The following is a 20,791-nucleotide window of genomic DNA, read 5'->3' on the forward strand; positions in this document are numbered from 1 at the left end:
GGCGATAGAATCAGGGATATGTCTTTCGCGGCTCAAGATGAAGAAGATTTGGCAAAGGTTCCAGAGGAGGAGGAAGAGGGGAACAACATGGCCACGCAATCTGAGCCAAGCGAACTCACGCAATCACGGTCAACGCAAACCGAGCAGTGTGATTACATGTTTCGAACGCCTAAACCTTGGATGCCAGAAAAATCGACCGTATTTGAACAGGAATTTTTTGAGGGAGATGACGGTAAAGTTCGCTTTTACACTGGGTTACCCTCGAGGGAAGTTTTAATGAAAACATTCTCCTTTGTATCTCCACATGTCAACAGACGCTCCCTGTCATTGAGTAAATTTCAGGAGTTTGTTCTGGTGTTGATAAAACTACGGCTGGCCGTCCCACACCAAGATCTTGCTTATCGTTTTGGTGTTTCTAGAACTGTTGTTTCTCGCATTATTGTCACCTGGTTAACTGTCATGGATGTTCGTTTATCTCCTTTAATTTCCTGGCCAAGTCGGGAACAGCTTCAAAGAACAATGCCAAAATGTTTCATTGATTCTTTTGGTCTAAAGACAAGTGTGATCATTGACTGTTTCGAGATATTTATTGATAGGCCATCCAATCTGTTAGCAAGAGCACAGACCTTTTCGAACTACAAACACCATAACACTGCAAAAGTGTTAATTGGGATAACACCACAGGGAACAATATCATTTGTAAGCAAGGCCTGGGGGGGCCGCACATCGGACAAATTTCTTACAGAGAACTGTGGCTTTTTAAAAAATTTACTTCCTGGGGATCTTGTCCTTGCAGACAGAGGTTTCACTGTCCACGAGCAGGTGTGGTTTCACCAGGCAGAACTGAACGTCCCTGCATTTACCAGGGGCAAACAACAGCTGGATCCAGTTGATGTAGAAAAGACACGTAAAATCGCCAATGTCAGAATTCACGTGGAGAGAGTTAGTGGAATTCTGAGACAAAAGTACACAATCTTACAAAGTACTCTGTCAACTGACTACTTAGCATGTGAGGACAAGAGCAAAGCCCCACTGATTGACAAGATAATTCGAGTTTGTGCTGCCCTTGTTAACCTCTGTCCTCCTATTGTGAGTTTTGATTGATTTCTTTAATAGGTAATAACTCATCAAGTTGTCTGAATTAGCCATAAGTCTTGCCTGAGCCCCAGTCCATTTACAGTACACCTAAATACTTAGCCAAGAAGTGTAGCAAGCTTGTTAAATAGAATTGTAGTTGTTGTTACTTAAGCCTGAAAAGTGATATGCATGAAAAAAGGGAGATTAAAAACACTGCAGCTCTATGGGGAGTCACCTGCAAATCCATTCAAGCAAGATGAGTTTCAGGGCCCAGTTGTTTGAATGCCAGTTAGCACTAACCCGGGGTTAAATTCTAACCCCAGTTTATTTTTCTTTTATTCAAAAGGATTTTCTCAGGTTATTTTCTCTGTTCTTTTCAAGAGCATCTAATCATCTACTTGTTGACAAAAACAATTAAACTGAATTTACTTTTTAAGCTTTAATGTCTGTGTTTCGCACTAACCCTGGGTTATCTTAACTCAGCTTCGAACAACCCGGCCCATGTGACCAACCTTGACTGTAAACTCACGACTTAATGGTTGAAAAGAATAAGGATTATCGAGAAAATGTAAACATTTCTTACGTGGTAATGATTCACCCTTGTCACAAGCTTCAGCAGGTTTTTATTGTATAATTTTAATAATGTAGCTTTCTTTCATACAAATATATATATTGCAAGGTTCATATTAGCCTCCCACACAGATATTTGACACTGTTTCGATCAAATTTTCTGATCCTGTAGAGAATAATGGTGAGCCTTAGTAATAAATGATATTTTTATCCATGGATAAGGGTCCTCCTTTAATATCTAACACTGGGTTGGAGAGGCAGTAAATAATTACAACAATATTTCTAGCTCTTTGGAATGAAGCCTCAAGTGCCTCCTGATGAACTGCTAGATTCTCCTTCCAATTTGTCTTGTTTTATGCTTAATAATCAAAGGGAGAATTTAGTACATGTATTAATATCAGGCGTCATTTGTAATTGGGGCCTTATTCCACACATCCCTTTAGTACAGAATGAAAAAATGCCTCTCAAGATAACTGGGTCCTTTCTTTCTACCTTAAAATAAGTTCTCTACTGGGATTTACCGGTAATCTTTTAAATATCAATGGTTGGAAAAAGTTCCATTCTATTGGACCTCAAACATCTTGAAAGGTGAGGACGCATCTTCGGGATATCAAATTGAATACTCAAGGGCTCTTGCATAAAAACAAGGCTCGTAGCAAATGCTATAGCAAATACCCCACAGTCAGATCCATTTAGTTGCTGCTGAATAGGGACAACATTAATTCCCCTGAATTCCTGTCCGAGTAGACTTCTTGCCTGTTCCTCAATGTCGTCACAGACAACATCATGAAAAAAACTGTCATATAAATTAACATGGCCACTGGAGCAACCAATGGAACTTAAACATACCCAGTGGTTACCTCCAGTGTTCAAAATCTATATGAATTCACCACTGATAATGTCAAAGGCTCTTATTGGACCAAGTGTTGGCCTTTGAAATCCTTCAATGTTCGGATTTAACTGTTTGAGGTAGATTTGTGCCTGGTGGATTATAGAACAGTCTAACCAGCCATGTGTATCCTCTATCAATGCAAATTCTCTATCAGTCAGATTCCCTAGTGAACCTGTCTTATTAACATTTGTGTTGACAGTTTCTTTGACAAACAAAACATCACTATCCTGTTGGGTGTTTGCACCAATGTTGATTGGTGTTGCAGGTGAATCTGCCTTCAAATCATTATCACTTTGGGAGCTTGAATCATTAATAATAGGGGCTGACATTACATTATCGGGTGTTCCAGCCAGTTCTTCGACCAAATCAGAATCCCCTTGAGCTGGTGTTGATGGTCTACTTTTAGGTACTGTAATCTTACAGTTATAGCAAAGCCAGGTTGTTCTTGCATTGCTTGGATAACGTTTGTAAGACATGCATGACAGATGAAAAAATTTACCATTTGGGCACTGTTCATTATGACATTTCAGCAGTTTATCATTTGCCTGTGCTTTTTTTGACATGTGCAGATACTTGCAAGTTTTGTTGCCTCACTTAGGAACTGATCCTTCATTTCAGGCAATTTCTTGCTTTTTGCCCTGGTAAATTGAGGCAACTTTCTACAATGAGGGCAGTACCATATTTTTGGAACTGTTACATTCTTGATACCCAAACAGGATGGATGAAATCTGGATATTTTGCATGTGTGGTTGGCACATGTTATCGGTGCTTCACTAGTTGTTTCCCTGCAGTAACAGTCACCAGGTTTTGCGACTTCTTCTGGGGAAAGCTGGGCTTTTAAATCCATCTTTCGGGTATACCATCTTCCCAATATTTCTGGTAATATGCAAATTCTCCAGAAAGTTGCTAGTTTGGGAATTTGTGTTTCCCAGTGTTTCATGTCTGGAGCAAGTCTTTCCAAGAAAAATTTTGATGTTTGCCCATCTGAGGCAAACACAATAAAATCTAAATATCCTCTCCCACTTGTATGGATTTGTTGTTGTGCTTGGTAATAATAGTCATGATCTCTTTTGAGTTGGAGACAAGATTCATTTTTCTGCAAACAGGAAGATTTCTTTTGCACATAGCTGTCAAAGTCAACTCCATCTATGCAGTAAGGGCACTTGACTTCGCCACATCCCTGTCCACAGCAATCACATTCACAGAGAAAATCTGGAGTGGCATGTAAAAATTGGTACTTCTTGTTTATAATTGTTCCACATTTAGTTACAACAAAGTTAGCATGAGTTTTTCGCATTATTTTTTCATATTCTGCGATGGCAATATCCTCATGTTTGCATCCATGTCTTGTGGCTGCTGTGGAAAAGCGAAAAATATCTGGATAACAAATAGCTTTGACCAGAGACTGGGAGGGCTGTGAAGGATCTGTATGACTGGCTGCACGGCATTTGGAAGCCCCCACTCTTCCAGCCCTGTGTCTAAAAAAAGCACTTCCTTTGGCCTGATCCACAGTTTCCCTTTCGATTGACTTAATATCTTCATCAGATAGGTTCAATTGTACTTTATTACACTCCTTTAGAAGATCAGTATATGAAAGCTCTAGATACTTGGTATCAAACAAGTCTGTCACCGCCTTAATGTTTCTAGTACTTGAAATAAATGAATCAGCAAATGGGTGAATTAAACTTAAACACACTGGTTTAATTTTGCATTCACTCAAAGAGTGATAAAAAGCATCCATTTCTTCAGCAGAAGGTTCTAGTGATGATGACATTTTCACTTCTGGACGTTTAGGTGTGGAAGTGTGAGATGGTGGACTTGAATCAACAGCAGGGAAAGCAACCGTTTCAATGGACTTATCGAGGTCGGCTTTTAGTTTCTTTGCAGAAGAAAAGTTAATTTCTTTGATCCTTGCGTAGTCAACTTGCTTAACTGTGGTAGGTAACAGCCACGTACATTTTACTTGGGTGCAGGCAAGCGTCCCATTTAATCTCGTCCACACTTCAATATAAAAAAGAACACTTGCGATATGAGAACAGCATTCTCCCAGCCCGGCCATACACCCAGCACAGTGAGCTGAAAGAACAGTTCCTTCTTTGGTTGATATTATCCACAATGGCACGTGCGGATCATTCATTCGTTGGGAATGTCTTACTTTTGCAAGAACCACGTATTTATCTCGCAATGTTTGTCCAAGAACACTTGTAATAAAGCCGGACACCATATGGTTGTACGCAAGGAGACTTCTGAAATTTTTAAACTGCTCCTTTGTATAAAAACTCGTATCGAGCACTAGATATGACAGAAGATCGCACGACTCGACTGGAGGAAGACATTCCGGAGTAAAGTTTTCTTGCGGAATAAGGAAAGGGTCGATACCAATGGCCCCTATTTTCTCCACATATCTTCTCCTTATGTTACCCTGTAATGACTCGCCATAGGCAGACAGAATAAACTTGGAATTTGTCTCGCTCTCAGAAGGACACGCTTCAGTTGCCGCCATTATAAATAAAACATTACTCCTCCAAGATGGCGGCGCCTCGTTTTCGGAATTTTTGTGACGTCACGCGAACAGACACTATTGCTCGGAGTTTGAATCCACCAGCTGTTGGCCAGTTGACTCTTTTACAGAATTTGTGTCAGTTTCATAAGGATGATTGACTCGCAATTTTTTCCTCGAGTTGCTGACGCTTTCTGCGCTAGTTCCAGACAGCTTTCTCCGATGTGTTGTTACCGTGATGTCGTTAGATGCCGGACAAGTCAGCCTTCCCTCAGGTTCCAGAACCTGTCTTTTTGTGTGGGTAGTTTGCTTTCTTAAAATCCCACATTTTCTTTCGGCACCAACGATAGTTTCAAAAGCAACCAGTTTGTCGTCTTTTATCGGGGTTTCTCTGTCCACATCTTTAAAGTTTCTTATGGAACCTGGTCTTAGAGGAGGCGTTATCTTTCTGTGGCCAAAAAAAGTCTTCATTTGTTCGTTTTCATCAGTGGCATTACGTTTGATTCGACTCTCGTCCGATGTCTCATCGATTTGCTCTTCGCTGAAGGAACTTTCAGCTTCGGTGAGGGGCGTTGTCGTCGACTCTCGTGCATCGATACAGAGCTGTTTTCGCATAGCATCTCCGTCGTAAAACTCGGCGCAGGAGATAACAAGGTCCTTGCCGTCAGCTGTACGCAATGTGAAAAAATCTTCACTACCATTTTTTTTCGACGGCAAAATGCGGAGACCCTTATCCCGGAGAAACTTTCGTCTTTCCACACTGAAGCCTACATTTTTCTTCACAATATTAAATTTGATCAAATTTTGACGAACGCCGTCGATTTCGTCCGAAATTTGTGAATAATTTTGCTGGCTTTCGTTGTCAATAGTTTTAACTCTCTCCTGCAGCCAAAAGTTCTCCATCGACTTCTTTCGATGTGTCCTCAAGACTCGAGTGGAAACAACGGAAGGTTCTTCACGCCCACTTCGTACCGTAAACATAATTCAAAGTGCATGAGATTCCGGAAATTTGCTTGGAGACGTTTCTTCAACACTGACAAAACAACTTGTACTCGAGCGGAATATGTTAGTATATGGTACATTAGGGGTGTGAGCTTTGTCCCTGGACATTCCCAAGGGAGAATGTTATTAAAGTTTTCCCTTTTTTTAATCCTGACTTAACAACGCCTTAAGTTTAATAGTAAAAGAGACGACGGATTATGTAAGTACCCTTTGGGACCACGAAGCACTCACAAAATAACAATCCCACACAGAAGCAAAAAATTCCAGTTACATTAACGCATTGTTTGGCATTTTTTAAATTTGCATAGGACATATCATTGTTATTGATAACCGCTCAGTTATCAACGACTTGTCAGCCCAGAACAACAAGATGCACTGCTTAGGTTATACAATGAAGATTTTAAAAGTAATTTTCGTCTGAATGGAGATTGGTCATTTGGCCAGGTGTCTTTAATCCAAGGCTTAACACTGCAAAATGTAACTAAGTACTTTGTTTATGCACTCAGCCATCAGGTTGGCATGAAATAATTTCTGCAATCCGCTAAAATAATCTAAATAAAGCAAGTCATGTTGCAAGGGCACCCAACATCAATTTTCGGGAAATGTCTGTTCGGAAGACGATTTGAGATCTAGAATTTTCGGAACATTTGTTGTAAAATTTCTTGGTTGCCCGCTGCCTCTTTTAGGATTTTCGAACATCTAAAACATGGAATAATTGCCCATTTGAACGGATTTTTACCCAAAAAGGGTCAACTAGAATTTTTGGGGGCCTTTTTTCTGGCTGGAATTTTCGAAAAGGTAAGTTTTGATCCCTATAATTTTCGGATCACTAGACTTTCAGCTAGGGAATCCGAACAGATAAAAAAAAATTAGGGGATAAAAATATGCCTATATCTACCGTTTAAATACTAAAATACATTTAACAATGCTATGTTTAAGTGGTTTTGAACTATATTCTCGTTGGGTGCCCCTGATGTTGTACCGCATAAGCCATTAATGGCAACAGCATGAGACAATCATTTGCCGTTTTACAAAGAGTGGTTCGTTGAATTGGGGACATTTGAAGACAAATCCATACAAAGGAGCACAAGCAAACCTAACAACCCAAACAAATCACGGTGCTTATGCCTCACAAGTATCCAGAAAATCGAATGTAGGTAAGAGTGTAGGATAAAGACCCATCTAGGAAAATGTTCAACGGTATATATCCTATTAATAGATCCAACATAAAAGAGCAGAGTTGGCCTGAGAGGTGCGTTTAATATGACGAAGAAATCCGTAAGCGTTTTACATGTCAGAACAGTTCTTTTCACTTTGTTAACATAGTTTTTGGACTATGCAAGGAACTCATAGTTAAGGAAATTGCGGTAGCCTCGTACACGCCCAACAGGAAACTTAAATAGTAGATAAACCTCAACTTTAATTAAGCAGTTCAGTTTTTACCCGATATCTGAATTGGACATGTTTCATGTGATTTACTGCTTACCTGTTACACTGTTTGATGGTTATCCCGATCAAGGAAAATTAAGAAAACTCGCCATAGAAGTAAGTTTATGATCGCTGTTGTAATGTTATCAATCATTTCAGTTTTGTTAGTTTGATATGGATTTCATAAGTTTTGGATATTGACGAACAGTGGCCGCATGGTATCGGGCATGGTATAATGATTGTTAAAAGTTTTTATCGGTTATTCCCGCTTCGCTCGTTTCATTTCTTTATTACCAATTGATTTAGTTAATTAGAATACATTGTACATTTTAATTTCAGATCGAATAAAAATACATTATCAGTTATACGATTGCGAGTGTTCTTCGGTAGTGGATCGTCTTAGTTCTCTTGCGCAACATCATTCGATTTCTGGTTAACCAAGGTTCGTAACGAGTTCAAGACGATAAACAATGTCTGAAGCACGAGAAAACGCTATCAAACAGGCCAAGATAAAACGGAGAAATTGTAAGGGCGCGCTAACCCGTCAAGGAAAAGTTGTTTGTCATAAATTATCTGCAAATCGGCCAGCGGAAGAAATCAGAAAGGAACTGAAAAAATATGAAACACGAGGAATTCTTACTGCTTCTCGAAGACGACGAGCAATTCGAGCACGAAGAATCATGGATGGAAGAATGTCAGGAAACATACCTAAAGCTTTCAACCGACACAGAAGATTTTTTAAAGGAACAATTACATGTAGTCTTAAGTCAAAGCTCACACGAAAAGAGCATTGCAGGAACTTCTGCCACTGTCAGCGCACCGGAAAAAACAACGGAAAATGTTATCATCCAAGAAGAAATTCACACTGAAAACACAATTAACCAGAAAGGAAAAACTGCAATTTCATCTTCCAGTCATCAGTCTTCTCAAGAACATGCACCCGAGATACGATCATGACTAAAACACCACACGAGTACATACGGGTAACATACGAGTAACATACGGAACATACTGATACATACGAATACATACGACTAACATACGACTAACATACGAGTAACACACGGATACATACGACTAACATACGGATACATACGAGTAATACGAGTGTTTTTCTCATAAACTAAGCTCTAATTATAAGCCTTGCAAGCATTTTTGCACGTCAGCAAACACGTTCGCGGTTCAGTTTGAGGGGCTTTCGTTAATTTTAGTCACAGTAAAATAAATTTACATGGAGTGCAAAACCCTTAGCTTGCGCTGCAAGATGACAATATATTTTGGACGTCGCTGACGTCGTATGACGTCATCAGATCAGCCATCTTGATTTCACTATTTCACCTTAGTTGCCTTTTTTAATGGCAAAAAAATCAGTGCGAAATGTAACCATGTACATGTAAAAACGTATCGATTTTGTTATTTCGTGTTGAGAAACTAGAAGAATTATGTTTAAAATGTCGAATTTTGGGAACAGTTGACACATTAAAAATCCGCAAGCAATAAACGAACAGCTGCTTAAAGTTTCAGCAACAGAGTAAATCTCCTTTCCAAAATTTGCAAAGTCTGAGGGGGTGACATCCAACCCCCCTTCCCCCCCTTCCTTCCCCCCCCCCCCCCACTAAATAACTAAATATTTATTGACGGTATGTAAACCCTGTTGTATTGATTGGCAATCAAAGTTTCACTAAACCTGCAAAACTAGACAATAGAACAAAACATTTTGTCTTTACTCTGTATGTCAGACAACAGCTGAAACTGGAAACTGCTAACTTTAACTGCAACTGTAACTGTAACTGCTAATGACAACGAACAATAATTCCGAAGAGTTATTTAAGTATTGAAACGATACTTTGGCTATAAATGTAAATATTTAAAAATTAAAATGAAGTCAGAGGAATTAAGTCTTCAAAAGCCTGAAATACAAACTGAATTCGAAATAAAAAAATATTAAGACAACTCAGTGATGCTGTAACTGAAACTGTAACTGCTTAATGCACACAACTACTACATATATTACTTTGGTCATAAAGCGATCCTCAAATAGTAGACACACTCGGAAAACAATACTTCACACGTGGTTTCAGGGCTGTAAACCGATCTTCACCTAGAGTCCGCACTTAAATTCTTTAGCTAACTATATACAAACGTTGTTATAATAAAAAGAACTTCTGAGTATGGACATTTTAAGTCCTGTGCATACATTTCTATTGCGACCATCACAACTCCTTAATTGAAGGTTAAACGTTCAGTCCTGCGTATACTTAATATTTCCTCTTTTGGCACAGGACTTCTGAAACAGGCAACCTACGACTCTAACTGCCAACGGTAACAAAACACTGCTCATTCTAGCTCTTACTCAATATTTCAGTTACATATTAATATTTCAATATTTAAATTAAGAGAGTGAAATGAAACCTGGAATCTACATAAAAATAGGAAATAAACTTGGAAACTGAGTTCGAGGCGATTTTCCGATATTAAAGTACCCGAAAATTGGTGTGCTATACATGTTCACTATGCAACGATACAAGAGGAGATTTGCAACGAACCTTGCATCACATCGCATCTACCTAAAAATCTTCAACGTACATTCCTGCGTTTATAATTACACTTTCTGGTTCTGGGGTCAGTTTTAGTTGCGCGGAACAGCACACTTTCCTGTCGAAGAAGGGATTTTTTCTGGTAATATGACCGATGTTACAATGATAGTACGTATGGGTAAAGTCAGAGTTAAATTGAATGTTCCCATCCAGGTCTTTTCCTCTGATTCGCCTGTCAGTGTGGCGTATAACCACGTTTTGAGGCTCTTGTCGATATTTATCGGCAAAGTCCTGGTTGCAACCGTAGCACTTTTTGGCTGAGTTCGGAAGGAGGCAGACTTCATACTGATAGGGTGACCAACCAGAATGCCACGCCTGTTGTGGGGCCAAAAGGGAAGCTGAGCTAAGTTGTTGAGACTGTTGGGAAAAATTTGTTGACATCGGGACCTTAAAAGGTTGTGCGAAGGACGCCGGGACCTGTTGTTGTTGTGGAATTGCTGTTGACGGAAACGAACTAAATTGTGGTTGTTGCGTTTGATAGAATGTAGCACTCACAGGCGGAAAACTTTGGTGCTGTTGCGTCGTTGTCGAAGCTGTATAAATGGGTTGTTCTTGTAACACCACGGCAGATGAATTTTCCTGTCCACAGTACTGCTGTGGTAAATTGCAGTAAGGTTGTTGTTGCTGATGCATTGACGAAGGCGTGTCCTGCATTGATGTGCTGTTGACACTCTGACTGGACATCGCAGAAGAAGTGGTTGGCACCCACGATTGTGACGTGTCGTTTCGTTTCTTTCTAAAAGCCTTTTGGATCTCGTTTGGCTTCATACCTTCCTCTTTAGGTGTCCTCCTGCTATTATATGCTGCTGCGAGGTTTACACTTGGTCCCTTTCTTCTCTGAAATTTTCTTTTGATTTCCTCGAGATATTCTTGTAGGCACTCGAGATCTTCGGCCACGGCAATCGTATCTTGGCAGATCCCGACAGCCTTGAAAACGCTGCACGGACAATCAAGCTGATGACCAGCTTTTACTGGCTTGACGATAAGAGGAGCTTTGCCATGCCTACTTTTCACTGTTCTCATTCTGGGATCATCAGAAGCCGCTGGCATGATCGCGTCTGGCTCATTCAAAAGCGCCTCTGCATTCCTGAACATGTCCCTTAGTGTAGTCGCAGGCACTACTTCGCTAGGTATGCCGAATTCTTCAACAGCAACAGAGAGACGTCTAAAACTCTGAGTCTCGGGGGTCGACGGAGTAACCTTTGCTACTTGTGGGCTACTTTCCTTCTGTTTACCCTCATTGGTGACAACTGGACGGCACACCTCTGTAAAGAATCTCCTTAACAGTGCTTTCCTCTCGCCTGGTAACAGGTCTTGCCATTCGTCATAAGTTACGGCAAAGTTGGTGTAGGCTTTGTCCAACCTGTATGGACCGTCCCCGTACAAGGCTTTCGCAGCGTCTTTGTGCAGACGTAAAACTCTCCCTTTGAGGCTTCGTAATGCCGTCGTCAGGTTGACATCTCTGTGACCAACACCATCTCCCAATTCATCAATCTCGACCTTGGACATGTAGTGCATCCACTCTATGGGGTTTTGGCCAAAACCTCTCCTGACGCCTGCACGGTCGCGAACGTATTTGGCCATCTTGTTTCTTAACTGGATTTCCTTGTATTTGGCAAAGTACTTTGTGAATTTAAGCGGGTTGTTCTTCGTTGTCGACTTCTCCAATTCATCCCATTTCTTTTTAAACGTTTCGCACTTCTGGTCGAATTCTTCTTCACTTTCGCAGTCATACAAGCAGCCATCTTCTCCCATTGGCCGCCCTCCAAAAATATCGGCCATAATGATTTTTCTTTCCTGGACTGGGAAATTACATTCTGATAGCTTCTTTTCGACATTTTCCTGGACGTGTTCCAGCCCCAGAAGGTGAATGGTACCGGTTGTTTCTTGGAGTATTCCGGTAGAAAGGGCTTCATCTTCATCAGATCCCAGTACATGCAAACCTTCAAGCTGACAGTTCTCTCGTTTAACAGATTGCCAGAAATACTTGAAGTCTTCAGTTGTCTTGTTCCTATGAACCAAGATAGGTCCAGGGAACCATGGGTGTTTGCCAGTGTCTTTCTTTCGCAAGCTTAAATTCTCATAAGCTGTTTGAGTGAAATAATACTCAGCGATATTTAAAGTTGTGTCTATGAGTAACGGCGAGAAATGAGTCAAACTGCCCGATCTTGTGCAAAATCGCGACACGTCCTTTATGGTTTGGTCGGTAAATGCAACGATTGACAGCTGACGTCCATGACGAAAGATAACTTCCCTTATAAATGGCTGGTTATCATCAAGCACAACGGAATTTGAGTCATGGTTTTGTTCAAGAAGGGCTAGAATGACGTTGCTTATCTCGTCTTGGTCAGATCGCGATACACTTCCATAATTGAATTTGTAGTTGAATGCTTGCTTAGGATTTCTAAGGCGCGTGGAATCTGTCGTACTGCTTAAAATAGTCTCATCTGTCTGCCCAAGGGTTTCGGCTAAAATTCGCGGAGCTTTGTTGGAGACCTGGACGGTTTGTTTGCATTTTTTCTTAAGGGAATGCTCCGTAGGCCTAAAATCCGGCGAGTCCTGACTCTTGGCGTTTCCATGCTTTGCGGGAACGATGGGTACTGCATGCCCTGTGTCGAAATAATAATGGGTGATCATCATGTTCGAGGATAGTTTGTATTCCTTAAGATTTGCCAAATTCCCGTGAACTTCATTGTACTCTTCCAACGTCATAACGAAAATCACGTACCGAGTGAATGCAGTAGCAAACGACTCGAGGGTATTCTTGTGAACCGCCCGCTTACGTACAACAGCATAGAGCTTCCTGAGCTTCGCAGTCTTCGCTTTCCACACGCCATTTTTGCGACGATTGTATGTTCCACCGACGACTTGTCCCTTTTTGTTTCTGGTTACTCGAACTTCAGAAGACAAGATTAACTCTCCTTCCGCGGTACTCTTTGCTTCATAAAAACGTACCTGGTCTCGTTTGATGAAGGCTCCTGGCGTGTCGTCGGCTTCTAGGTCGTAAGGGTGCCTTAGATTGATCAAATCTGGCTGTACAACAAAAGTAACGCTTTCTTTTATTCGTGTCGGTTTTACTTTTACAATCTTCTCGTCTGGAACGTTGTGCAGTGGACAGATGTTGAAAATCTCTTCGAGATTAGGACTACTTTCGCTGTATTTGGGCAATCGTCGGTCATCTCTTACATATGCTGTTTGTTTATACCGATAACAGTCGTAATCATCGACCTCCACTTCTTCTTTAATTTTTACCTGAGTAGAACGTTCCTCTTCGAACGATAGTTTTTTTCTGATTTCATTTGAGACATCATCTTCACAACTGGTCAAGTCAATTTGCTCGATACTAGCACGCTTCACATGGGTGTTGCGCTCTTTTTTCTTGGGACTAAAGTCCTTCCTCTTGCTTGCCATTTTCTGAAAAAAAGGTGGAAAAGGAGAAATAAATAAATGTCAAGGTTTTCGCTGGAAACTTCTTGTGATGGTGTTCAGCCATTCTTCGTTTGCTTGTTCGTTAAGTCACTGTGTTTATCTAACCGTCGTAAGAAACTTGTAACTTGGTGAAAGACCAAAATTTTTAGATGTCATTGTTCATATTTTGCCTCATTTGCGTACGGTTCTGCTCGGCCAGGCATCATGTTATATATATAAGTGCTTGTAAAAATAAATAATCAGGAAAAGTACTAAAAGTTTATGCTAATATTAAGGCAAAAGTTGTAAAAAAGTATTGTCCCTAGAGGTAGGTTTCAATTTGAAAAGGTCTCGAAGACAGGGAAAAATAAATGTCATTACAACATTTTAAGGTAATTTTTTGGGCTGCCTCCCCCTTACAAACCATTTATATTCGGTCCCACCCGCCTTAAAGCCATTTGTTTGGCATGCCCCCCCCCCCCCCCGGCACAAAAAAGTACCATCAGTCCCCTACGTTATGAAAAGTGAACGGTCCCTTTGTATGTACTTTTTCGTCCATGTTTGGTTGAAGCTGGACGAATGCCTTCAAGCTTACCAATGACTAGAGTGTGTGCAGATGTGAAATGACATGCATGGCGCAAACGTACTTCCAGAGAGAACATCCGGCAAAGGCACCGTTCGGTACTATTACATTGTGTATCCTTACTGCGCGGAATTTTACCCTTTATTAGCGCCCATACACAGAAAATTGCGCATTTTTTTCTGGGCGGCATGTTAGAAGCCTGGCCTGGCAGTCATAATCAACTACGAAAGCAACTTTTAACATCAACAGTTAAAATTTAACTGCTTCATTTGCACTGCTTTGGCCTGTAATGCATGCAATGCCTATATCTACCGTTAAATACCAAAATACGTTTAACAATGCTGTTTAAGTGGTTTTGAACTATATTCTCGTTGGGTGCCCCTGACCGTACGTCCGAAGAATTATTTTTTCCTGATATTCTAACAACACACTTTTAAACGACAAATATAAACAGACATATAAGACTAAATAGCTACTGATTGTGTCATTCTGTGACTATTCAGTTGGCTTAAATCATAATGCAATCGATGGTTCGTTTGGTTTGCAAAACATGTGCTTTTATCTTTCATGTTACAAAACTAAAGCAGATTTTTGGTATCATCTGCGGTAGCAAAAACACTTCACTTACCACTGTTAGTTACATCTACATCACGGTTCCTTTCTCAAATGTGTCATCTGTAAATCAGTATTACGCTCTTCAATCTGTTCAGTGCACGGTAAAGATCGAACGCGTGAAGACCATCCACTGCGCGACAGGCTATTTTTTGCGCACATCAGATTACCAGGCATGACCCCAGGCCACCAGTTTAATATCAAATATCTTTGCTCTTGTAACGCAAACTTTCCTTAGTCGGGGAAGTAATGTGTAATATTTTACTTAAGTTGTCGTTACTTTGCATAAAAATTTACTGGTATGAAATTTACTCGTATATTTTCGTATTTTTTTACTCGTATATATCCGTATGTTAGTCGTATGTATCCGTGTGTTAGTCGTATGTATCCGTATGTTACTCGTATGTTAGTCGTATGTGTCCGTATGTTCCGTATGTTACTCGTATGTTACTCGTATGTTTCCCGTATGTACTCGTGTGGTGTTTTAGTCATGATCCCCGAGATACAGAATTCTACCGCCGATAATGTGCAAGTTACTGATAACGTAATGACTAGTGACATTACAGACACACCGCCTGTCAACGTAAATGGAGACAGCACGCAATCAGTTTTCCGGATGGAAAAACCAAAAATGCCAAAGTTCTCAGGCGACGTCAGGGAATTCGCGATCTTCAAAGCGGATTTCAAACATCTGGTGGAGGCACGATACAGTAAACGTGATTCGATTACCATTCTAAGAGCAAGCTTGAATGGAAAGCCTTTGGAATTAATAAAGGGAATTGGCCAGGACTACGATGCCGCATGGGAGCATCTGGAATCAATCTATGGAGACCCACGATTTGTTGCTGACACTATCACGCAAGATATCGCCCGATTTAAGCCTTTGCGTGACGGGGAAGACGCCCGTTTTTGTGACTTAGTGCACCTCGTGAGACGAAGTTTCAACACCCTTTCGGAAGTTGGGCGGCAAAATGACATGGACAATAATCACATGTTGGCGATTATTGAACAAAAAATGTGTTCCGACGACCGCAAAGTTTGGTCACGTTTCTTAGAAACAACAAAATGTCACGGCACACTGGAAGCGTTAATGTCCTGGATGACATCCGAAATGAAATCTAGAATGAGAGCCACGGCACCGCTGAGAAGTTCTAAGCACCTAAACGTCAATCAGATATCAGCATTTGAGAAAAAGGGAACAGCAAACCACAAGTGCTGGTTGTGTAAGGTGTCAACCCACTGGACGGACCAGTGCCAGAAATTTATGTCAATGTCCCCCAGCGACCGTCTCAAGGCCGTCAAGGAGAACCATAGTTGTTTCAGTTGTCTGAAAAGAGCTGGTCGTGATCATAATGTTTCCAACTGTTCCTGCAGACGCCAATGCAGTGAGTCATTTAACGGAAGTCAGTGCAAATACTTTCACCACCCATTGTTACACGGTGCCAATGTAACAAATTCCGCTACAGCCTTAACAGTTTCATCCGTTGCGGGCAGCAAACAGGCAATTCTTCCAGTCATTCTTGTGGAAATTCTGGGATCTGAAAATGTCAAAAGGCAAGGAAACCTGCTCCTGGACTCTGGTGCTCAGGTCAGCTTAATCAAGTTGTCAGTAGCAGACGAACTCGGTCTTAAGGGAAAGGAAGTCACCATCACCATAGCTAAAGTTGGAGGGGAGGAAGAAGAATTGATAACGAAGCTATTCCGTGTTCGCATCCGATCACTGGTGAGCCGAAATGTTATCCATACTGTTACAGCCGTGGGCATCCCGTGTATAAGCAGTGACATTACCGAAATAAAGCTCAGTCACGTTGCTGGAATTTTTGGCCTCGGAAAAGAGGAAATCCTTCGAAAAAGTGGCCCGGTTGACCTACTCGTTGGCATTGACTGCATACAGGTGAGACCAGGGAAGCTGCTAACCTTATAGCAAGACAGTCCCCCCTTGGCTGGGTAATATTTGGAGCCACATCTGGAAAACATGAACAAGTGAACCGCGTCTTTAGCGTAAAAGTCCCCACGCCTATAGACATGACTGACTTTTGGACAACAGAAACAATGGGAGTCGCTGCCAAGCCTTGTGAATGTGAAGCTGACAAGTTAAGTCCCGTAGAACGCAGAGAATTGAAAATTATTGAAGACTCCTGTTAAATGATTGGACACCAGTGGCTAATACCCTACCCATGGAAACGAGATCCGAAGGAACTGCCAAACAATGAAGCACAAGCTAAGAAGAAGCTGGAAGCAATTGAGAGCCGCCTGTCAAAAACACCGGAGCATGCAGCTGCCTATGACAGACAAATGATGGAAATGACAGAGATGCAGTTTGCACGCAAGCTCACAAAGCAGGAATTGGAGACATACAAGGGACCAATCCATTACATTGCCCACCACGAGATAGTGAGACCCGAAAAGACAACGCCCATCCGCATAGTCTTCAACTCATCTGCTTCATTTCAAGGTCACCGACTAAATGATTACTGGATAAAAGGGCCTGACCTGCTAAACAGCCTCTTTGGAGTCACCTTACGATTCAGAGAAAATGAAGTAGCTGTAACCGGAGATACCTCAAAGATGTATCACAGGGTTCTTATCCCCGAGCAAGATCAGCAAGTACACCGATATCTTTGGAGAAACATGGAAACTAATCGAGAACCTGATGTTTATGTAAAGACGGTGCTGACGTTTGGAGATAAGCCTGCACCTGCTATGGCACAGATCGCTCTGAGAAAAAGCGCAGATCAAGCAAAGGATTCGTATCCCGAAGCTGCCCACGTATTGAAGAACAACACCTACATGGACGACATTTGTGATTCAGTCCATTCCGTTCAAAAAGCCAAGCGACTGACGACTGAGCTGGATGAAGTATTGCTGAAAGGTGGATTTCAAGTCAAGGGATGGCTGTCAAACCAGTCTTTAGAGAACGAAATTATCAGACAAGAGAATCCTGAAATGAAATTGCTGCAAGGCCAAACACAAGAAAAGATACTAGGAACTGTTTGGAATCATGCCAAAGACATGCTCCTGTTCAACGTTAACCCGCCTAACGACATTACTCTGACCAAGAGAACAGTACTCAGCCAGATTGCTCGAATATTTGATCCAGTTGGATTCGCAGCAGCCTTTCTAGTTCGCGCTAAAGTCGGAATGCAGCGTCTGTGGCAACAAGGCTTAGAATGGGATCAAGAGCTGCCTTCAGCATCACGGGAAGAATGGATTCGTTTCTTCAAAGAAATGGGAGACTTGAATCACGTGACCTTTGAAAGATCCCTCACCCCAGCGGACGCGATTGCACTCCCAATACTCTGTATCTTTTCTGACGCATCCAACGAAGCGTTTGGAACCTGTGCCTACGTCAGATGGCGAACCGAGAGCAATGAGTATGACACACGATTCATAGCCGCCAAATCAAGAGTAGCCCCACTGAAACCGTTGACCATACCCCGCCTAGAACTACAAGCAGCAGTACTAGCAACCCGGCTATATCAGTCCATAGCAGAAGAGTCAAGACTGCAATTTGAGAAAGTCGTATTCTTCTCAGACAGCAACATCGTATTGTCATGGATTCGCAGTCAAGCGAGAGGGTTCAAACCGTTTGTGTCCGCCCGAGTCGCAGAAATTCAAAGCAATTCTGACCCGTCTCAGTGGAGACATGTCCCTGGAGAGTTAAATGTCGCTGATGACGTCTCTCGTGGCATACCGGCACAACGACTGATTGGCAGATGGAAGCAGGGACCAGAATTCTTACGACTGCCCGAGGAGGAGTGGCCTCAAGAAAACTCAACAGCTGACCTGAACGAAGTAGACAAGGAACGCCGTAAAACTCAAGCCATTCTGCTCACCGGTTCCCTTGAAGTTATCGACTGTAAGAAGTTTTCAAACTGGAGAAAACTTGTCAGGACAAGCGCCTATGTATTTAGATTCATCAGGAATCTACGTACCCGATGTCAAGCAAAGAAATTACCCGAAACCCCCGGACAGCAGATGCAATTGAGCCGTGAACCACTGGCGCCGCAAGAACTGGAGAAAGCCGAGAGGTACTGGGTCAAAGAAAGCCAGAAAACCCTCCAAGACCGCCTGAAGAGGGGAGAGCTCCAACAGCTGAGCCCGTTTACAGACGAAAACGGAATAATCAGAGTTGGAGGTCGAGTAGATGAAGCCTTAGTTTCCTATGAAACCAAACACCCTGCTATGCTTCCCCGGGACCACTGGATATCTCTTCTGATAACTCGAATTGGACACGCTGGCGTAGCAACCACAGTAGCGAAGATAAGGACAAAGTTTTGGATCATAAGAGCTCATGATTTGGCCAAGTCCGTAAAGTTCCGATGCGTGTGCTGCAGAGAAATTGAAGCAAGAACTGAAACACAACTTATGGCTAACCTGCCCAGAACTCGCCTGGAACCGTTCACGCCCCCATTTCATCATACAGCATGTGATTACTTTGGACCATACAAAGTTAAGATAAGCCGAAAAACAAGCACCAAGCATTATGGAGTAATCTTTACCTGCATGAACAGGAGAGCTGTACATCTGGAGCTGGCAGTAGATTATTCTACCGTTGAATTTATGCAGACGCTGAGACGATTCTTCACCATCAGAGGACAGCCTGCGCTGATGATGAGTGATAACGGTTCTCAACTTGTGGGCGCAGAACGTGAACTCAGAGAGATGATCCAGGGGTGGAATCACAAAGAGCTAAAAGAATTTAGCGCCGAAAAAGGAATGAGATGGCAGTTTACTACGCCCGGAGAACCACATCAAAATGGCTGCGCAGAAGCATTAGTTAAAGGCGCCAAGAAAGCCCTAAAGAAAGCAATTGGTGAACAAATCCTGACGCCATTTGAACTATACACCTGTTTATTGGAAGTCGCTTACCTGATGAATCAACGCCCCATTGGTAGAGTTCCTAACGACCCGGATGACGGCTCGTATCTGTGTCCAAACGACATGCTACTTGGACGAGCTACCTCAATGGTACCACAAGGACCGTTCAGAGAGACCAGGAACCCACAGCATAGAGTCGAATTCGTACAGAAGATAGTAGACACCTTCTGGAGACGTTGGACCCGAGACGTGTTCCCGTCGTTGGTCCCTAGAAAGAAGTGGAACGCTGAAAAGCGCACTGTGAGAGTGGATGACATAGTCATCATGGAAGATTCCAACTATGTCCGTGGAAACTGGACCATCGGAAGAATCATCAATGTTTACCCAGGAAGGGATGGCAGAGTTCGAAATGTAAAAATCAAGACGGCAACCTCGGAGTATAAAAGACCTATCACAAAGATTGTGATCATATACCCCGCCGATGGATACGAGGACTGATGTAGTTTAGGATGAGGACACTGCCCTCATCGGGGCGGAGAATGTTAACGTAGTTTTTGGACTATGCAAGGAATTCATAGTTAAGGAAATTGCGGTAGCCTCGTACACGCCCAACAGGAAACTTAAATAGTAGATAAACCTCAACTTTAATTAAGCAGTTCAGTTTTTACCCGATATCTGAATTGGACATGTTTCATGTGATTTACTGCTTACCTGTTACACTGTTTGATGGTTATCCCGATCAAGGAAAATTAAGAAAACTCGCCATAGAAGTAAGTTTATGATCGCTGTTGTAATGTTATCAATCATTTCAGTTTTGTTAGTTTGATATGGATTTCATAAGTTTTGGATATTGACGAACAGTGGCCGCATGGTATAATGATTGTTAAAAGTTTTTATCGGTTATTCCCGCTTCGCTCGTTTCATTTCTTTATTACCAATTGATTTAGTTAATTAGAATACATTGTACATTTTAATTTCAGATCGAATAAAAATACATTATCAGTTATACGATTGCGAGTGTTCTTCGGTAGTGGATCGTCTTAGTTCTCTTGCGCAACACACTTTAATGGACAATTTTTACTTTGTAGAGGGCCTTGAGTGCATTATAACTGAGTGGAGTCCAATTCGGTCTGTAATCATACGAGCAGTGAAAACAAAATCGGACAACCGCGCAGGGGGAGTCCAATTTGTTTCTCATGAGTATGATTACAGACTACTTACCAATTTAATCATAAAAATTCCAATTTCCGAGAAAAGAAGAGCCAAGTTATGAAAGAAAGGGAAAATTTGCATTAAAAGAC

General features: G+C 41.8%; 4 protein-coding genes and 1 pseudogene across 4 annotated transcripts in view; 3 read left to right on the forward strand and 2 right to left on the reverse strand.

Annotated features, from left to right (window-relative positions):
- The window catches only part of LOC138004919 (uncharacterized), a 2,314-nt gene extending 432 nt beyond the window's left edge, over positions 1 to 1,882 (forward strand). The window contains exon 1 of the mRNA XM_068851217.1: positions 1 to 1,882. This exon is cut by the window's left edge and continues 432 nt beyond it. Coding sequence (XP_068707318.1) covers positions 1 to 1,104 — 1,104 coding nt within the window. The 3' untranslated portion in view covers positions 1,105 to 1,882.
- A 296-nt stretch (positions 1,883 to 2,178) lies between these two features.
- On the reverse strand, positions 2,179 to 5,042 carry LOC138005671 (uncharacterized; annotated as a pseudogene).
- Positions 5,043 to 5,117: 75 nt separating this feature from the next.
- Positions 5,118 to 6,020, reverse strand: LOC138005672 (uncharacterized). Its single transcript, XM_068851865.1, has one exon. It carries the CDS (start codon positions 6,018 to 6,020, stop codon positions 5,118 to 5,120), a length of 903 nt encoding a protein of 300 aa, XP_068707966.1.
- Positions 6,021 to 15,159: 9,139 nt separating this feature from the next.
- On the forward strand, positions 15,160 to 16,593 carry LOC138005673 (uncharacterized). The gene has a single exon (XM_068851866.1). The coding sequence runs from the start codon at positions 15,160 to 15,162 to the stop codon at positions 16,591 to 16,593; it is 1,434 nt and encodes a 477-aa protein (XP_068707967.1).
- LOC138004920 (uncharacterized) lies at positions 16,587 to 20,476 on the forward strand. The gene has a single exon (XM_068851218.1). The coding sequence runs from the start codon at positions 16,815 to 16,817 to the stop codon at positions 19,986 to 19,988; it is 3,174 nt and encodes a 1,057-aa protein (XP_068707319.1). The 5' UTR covers positions 16,587 to 16,814; the 3' UTR covers positions 19,989 to 20,476.
- Positions 20,477 to 20,791: the final 315 nt, after the last annotated feature.

This window comes from Montipora foliosa, chromosome 6 (genome assembly GCF_036669935.1).
Source record: "Montipora foliosa isolate CH-2021 chromosome 6, ASM3666993v2, whole genome shotgun sequence".
NCBI lineage: Eukaryota > Metazoa > Cnidaria > Anthozoa > Scleractinia > Acroporidae > Montipora > Montipora foliosa.

What these genes read in the sequence shown, in the direction of transcription:
- LOC138005673 (XM_068851866.1), top strand. Translation starts at nt 15,160, where the DNA reads ATGATCCCCGAGATACAGAATTCTACCGCCGATAATGTGCAAGTTACT.
- LOC138004920 (XM_068851218.1), top strand. Translation starts at nt 16,815, where the DNA reads ATGATTGGACACCAGTGGCTAATACCCTACCCATGGAAACGAGATCCG.
- LOC138005672 (XM_068851865.1), bottom strand. Translation starts at nt 6,020, where the DNA reads ATGTTTACGGTACGAAGTGGGCGTGAAGAACCTTCCGTTGTTTCCACT.